The 5478-nt window shown below is 43.8% G+C and overlaps 1 protein-coding gene across 1 annotated transcript; it reads right to left on the bottom strand.

The window, feature by feature from the left end:
• Positions 1-3948: 3948 nt before the first annotated feature.
• On the bottom strand, positions 3949-4896 carry LOC108409393 (olfactory receptor 5G9-like). Its single transcript, XM_073215608.1, has one exon. The coding sequence runs from the start codon at positions 4894-4896 to the stop codon at positions 3949-3951; it is 948 nt and encodes a 315-aa protein (XP_073071709.1).
• Positions 4897-5478: the final 582 nt, after the last annotated feature.

Raw genomic sequence — 5478 nt, 5'->3', positions numbered from 1 at the left:
CTGAGCACAGCTCCTGTGCCTGGGAAAGTCAGAGGAGGGAAGGCCACGAAGGCAGAGATGCCAGATGGGAACCCCTGAGAAGACGGGAAGGCTCTCAACCTGCCCACGGATCCTAGAGTCTTTCTCTGTTCTTCCTGCCTCAGTCTTCCTAGGACACACTTGGAGAGCCTGCCAGCCTCACTCACGTCACTTGTTTACTGGTACTTTGTAAATAGAGTGATTGGGTGATTTTCATAAAGCATTGCAGTTTTGAGCTTAAACACACCTGAGCAGAACAGTGAACTGTGCTGCCAGAGGCAACAGCAACACTCAAGGGAAGCCACACTGTTCAGGTTGTGCTTCGGGACATACTGTTCACTGGGCAACACGTCACAGATTTGTGAGCGGGGAGATTTCTGGGTGATAATGACGCTGAAGGGCCGGCCTTGAAACCCCGTGCTCTCAAATAATAACAAAGACCACACTTTATAAGCATTTTAGAACACAAGAATGGGACTCTGAGAGTGACTGGTGCCCCCTGCAGTGAACAAATCCATCTTTACAGAGTTTATCCACACACTCCCTGTGAACTAGGCTTGCTTCCCATTGAACTCAGCTCCTTGGGGCTGGTGGCCGGTTCCTCTGAGGTCCCGCAGAGGGTAGGGATGAAACTGGGTCTGTGACACTCTGGAGTGGTGAGGGAGCCGTGAAGGAGGGGTTGGCGCCCTGTCTCTGCTCCTGGGTGCTCAATGAATCCTTGTCTTTAAAGGAAATTAATACTCAAAGGAAAAGTTTTTGTTAAGCAAACAGCTTATTTTCATGAAAGGATTGCAGTCCCCAAACTCCTGAGTCTGTGAGGGGCTGCTGAGGTGGTGGTAGGGGGCTGGCTGGAGCCTGCTATGTTCTTAGTACGCATGATGGTTAATTTTACGTGTCACCTCGACGGGGCTAAGGGATGCCCGGACAGCTGGCGAGGCACTATTTCTGAGTACGTCTGTACAGGGTTTCCCGACAAGATTAACATTTGAGTCGGTAGGTAGACTGAGTCAAGATCACCCTCACCACTGTGAGTGTCCACCTTCCCATCCATTGAGGGCCTGAACACAATGAAAAGGCAGAGGAAGGGTGAATTTGCTCTTTCTGCTTGAGGCGGAGCATTCATCTCCTCCTGACCTCAGACATCAGTGTTGCTGGTTCACGGGCTCACGGACTCCCACCAGGACTTCCACTAGTGACCCCTGGTTTTCAGGCCTTGGCTTTGTACTGAATGACACCCCTGGCTTTCCTGGTTTCCTGGCTTGCAGATGGCAGATGGCGGGATTTCTCAGGTTCCATAATTGCAGGAGCCAACTTCTATAATAAATCTCTATTTCCATCTATCTGTCTCTATCATCTATCTATCTATCTATCTATCTATCTATCTATCTATCAATCATCTATCTATCTATCAATCATCTATCTATCTATATCATCTATCTATCTATCTATCTATCTATCTATCTCTCTATCATCTATATCTATCAATCATCTATCTATATCATCTATCTCTCTATCATCTATATCCATCTATCATCTATCTATCAATCATCTATCTATCTATATCATCTATCTATCTATCTATCTCTCTATCTATCTATCATCTATATCCATCTATCATCTATCTGTCAATCATCTATCTATATCATCTATCTATCTATCTCTCTATCATCTATATCCATCTATCATCTATCTATCAATCATCTATCTATCTATATCATCTATCTATCTCTCTATCTATCATCTATATCTATCTATCTATCTATCAGTCATCTATCTATCTATATCATCTATCTATCTATCTCTCTATCTATCATCTATATCCATCTATCATCTATCTGTCAATCATCTATCTATCTATATCATCTATCTATCTCTCTATCATCTATATCTATCTATCATCTATCTATCAATCATCTATCTATATCATCTATCTATCTATCTCTCTATCATCTATATCCATCTATCATCTATCTATCAATCATCTATCTATCTATATCATCTATCTATCTATCAATTATCTATCCATCTCTCTATCTATCTATCATCTATCTATCAATCATCTATTTATATCATCTATCTATCTCTCTATCTATCATCTATATCCATCTATCATCTATCTATCAATCATCTATCTATCTATATCATCTATCTATCTATCAATTATCTATCTCTCTATCTATCTATCATCTATCTATCAATTATCTATCTATCTCTCTATCTATCATCTATATCCATCTATCATCTATCTATCAATCATCTATCTATCTATATCATCTATCTATCTATCTCTCTATCATCTATATCCATCTATCATCTATCTATCAATCATCTATCTATCTATATCATCTATCTATCTATCTATCTATCTCTCTATCTATCTATCATCTATATCCATCTATCATCTATCTATCTAATCGATCATCTACGAGTGGTTCTGTTTCTCTGGAGAGCCTTGCTATAGAATGCTGAGACAAACTACCTCAAACCTGTAACTAAAGCCAGGAGATGATTCCAATATCATTATTAAGCATTGATCAACAGGTTCACCCATGGATTATTTAATTTTTTTAAGAAAATGTTGTTTCACTTTGACCTCTATGAACTTACAAGTGAACATGGAGGTTTTTTTCGGAAAGAGAAGCAGCTGCCTCTGCCTTCTTCATGGGGCTTAAGCCCACAGTCATTTCAACCCGATCTGCCAAAATCTCCCCCTTTTTCCTCCCACCAGGATCTATAATGCTTAGGTTTTGTTTTTCTTTATTCCCAATTTATACCACCCACGTTCCTAGTCCCCATGCTTTCCCCTCCTTAGGTGATTGACGAGCTGAAGTAATTCAGTGGATTTAGGAACTTGGAGTCAGAGGTGGTAACCAGGTAAAACACAAGCCATTTACACCCCACCGCCTGCTACCTCCAATTCCCCAGATGGACTGGAAGGGATATGGGGATTCTATCACACACAGAACAGGGTTCAAGCCAATTTTATTTGAACTTCAAGAATATTTTCACAATAAATTTCGCAGTAAATTTAAACTCCTTTTTTTCCCCCTCTTAAGTTAATAAGATTGACTTCTGCTACAATAAAGTTTTTGTCTCAAGTCATAAAGGTAATTTAATTTTTTGGTTGAAAAAAGTTATATGGCCTTTCAGCTTTTTATTTAGTTTAAATGGATGATTTACATAGAAATGATAGTCCATTATTGTGGTGGAGCATATTCGGTTCCTTAGCTAATTGTAACGGAGGTTTCTGTTTCAGAAGCTCCATTCTTTCCCACAAATTCAAGTGATTACTATCTCCTTCCTATACGCAAACACCACATGGACCATTTCTCCAATATCATGTATTCAGAGGGCAATATTCCCTATAAAAACTTGTAGGGAAAGTAGCTCTGGTTGAAATATGTCATTTTGGCTGTTTGACATTCAATGACCTTTTCTATACCTGGGAACTCTCAGGGCAGGAGGAAGATAGACTCCAACTCCCACTTCTGAAAGAAAGGAGGTCCCATTTCCACTTCTCAGGGCTCTATGAGATAGAATGCGGATGCAGGATATCAGAAGGTGTAAGATATCTGTGCTAGACGAGTATAGCAGTGGATGTAGAACAGCTATGTTTCCAAACAGGTGGCTGCTCCTGCCTAGGACCTGAACTTCAGGGAATGGTGAAAAGGTGTAGGACTGGTTAGCGCTGACGTGTAGCTGGCTGCTGTTGAGGGGGGCACAGCGGCTAATGTAGGAGGCTTCGTCCAGCAGCTGAGCAGTGCCAGCCATAGCCATGTGGAGAACGCCCAACGGTGATGCTCCCTACGGTGGCAGCCTGCCCAGACCATTCTCGCAGCAGGTTTCTCGCGGTGCCCTGCCTCTCTTGGCTCCTGTTCCTGCTGGGTTCCCTAGGCTTCCCTTCTAGTTTATGAGCCACTGAATGCCTTTCTAGCAAATTCCTTTTCTGCTTAGGTTAAGAACTCTAGCTTGTACAGCAGCCTTGACATCTTTATTCCTCAGGCTATAGACCAGGGGGTTCAGCATGGGGATCACAATGGTGTAGAACACAGAGAGGATCTTGTTATAGGCTGAAGCACTCTCAGGGTTGGGTTGGACATATACAAGGAAGACAGATCCGTAGAAGAGGAAGAGGGCTGTGAGATGGGAGGCACAGGTGGAGAAGGCCTTGCGCTGGGTTTCCCGGGACCTCATCCTACAGATTGTGACCAGGATATAGGCGTAAGAGACCAAGATGACTGAGACTGTGGGGACGGTGACCAAGGCAGAAATAAAGAGCAGGACAACGTTGGCTACCGTGGTGTCTGAGCAGGCCAGTTGGAGCACAGGGGGGATGTCACAGAAGTAGTGATCAATGATGTTGGGGCCACAGTAAGGCAGGATGAAGGCATTCCCTGTCTGCAGAGCTGAAATGAACACCCCCACAGCATAGGTGAACACCCCCAGCTGGACGCACAAGCGCTTGGACATGATGGTGTGGTAGAGGAGAGGGTGGCAGATGGCCACAAATCGGTCATAGGCCATGATGGCCAGGAGCAGACACTCCCCTGTGCCGTGGAGGACCATGAGGGCCATCTGGACCACACAGCCTGCAAAGGAGACGGACTGGTCTGCAGTGACGAGGCTGATCAGCAGCCTGGGGGTGAACACGGAGGAATTGCAGATGTCAAAGAAGGACAGCACACTCAGGAGGAAGTACATGGGGGTGTGGAGGGCGGAGCTGGCCCGGATCAGCTCCATCATGCCCAGGTTGCCCACCAGAGTCACCAGGTAGATCAGCAGGAAGATGACAAAGAGGAGCTGTTTTTGGTCAGCCTGGTCTGTGAGGCCCAGCAGGATGAATCTTGTCACTGTGGTACGATTCTGCCCCAGCGCCATTCCACTGGTGTGGTTTCCAGACGACGACCAACAAGGGGAGAATCAAGAGTATTAACACTCCCATCAAAGAGGTAGTTTCACATCTTCTGCAACTGAAAAGTCACCTCTGTCTCTGCTTGGCAGACTGCACCCCAAATCCCACATCAATCCCACCACATGTTTATGTACTAAGGGTTCCCTGTCCCCACGGGGTAATGTCTAGGTTCTCTAAGCGAGCCAGAGGTCCTCTAGGGCACATCTCCACTCTGCCGTTTGCCCTCTAGCAATTCTGAACAACCTACTTCTACAAACACATCATGTTATATTGCAAAGTTTATGACTTTTCAAATTCTATACTTTCTTCTTGGAAAGTCCTTTGGTCTCCCCAAACTCAGCTTCCCCCCTCTCCTCCATTTCAGTTACTCCTTTAGTTGAATTGCAACACTATATTTTAACATTAAAAATTGCCCTTCCATGTTTCCTATTGGATTCTTTCACTCCTTGTAGGAGGACAGTTACTTCATGTCTTAATAATTTGTTTCCTGGTATCTGTCACAGAGCCTGGTGTCAAAGAATGATTATAAATTAATTATCATTTAGGTA

The sequence above is a fragment of the Manis javanica genome, chromosome 11, assembly GCF_040802235.1.
Source record: "Manis javanica isolate MJ-LG chromosome 11, MJ_LKY, whole genome shotgun sequence".
In the NCBI taxonomy this organism is placed as follows: domain Eukaryota; kingdom Metazoa; phylum Chordata; class Mammalia; order Pholidota; family Manidae; genus Manis; species Manis javanica.
This window is presented reverse-complemented; position numbering and strand designations above follow the sequence as displayed.

What these genes read in the sequence shown, in the direction of transcription:
- LOC108409393 (XM_073215608.1), bottom strand. Translation starts at nt 4,896, where the DNA reads ATGGCGCTGGGGCAGAATCGTACCACAGTGACAAGATTCATCCTGCTG.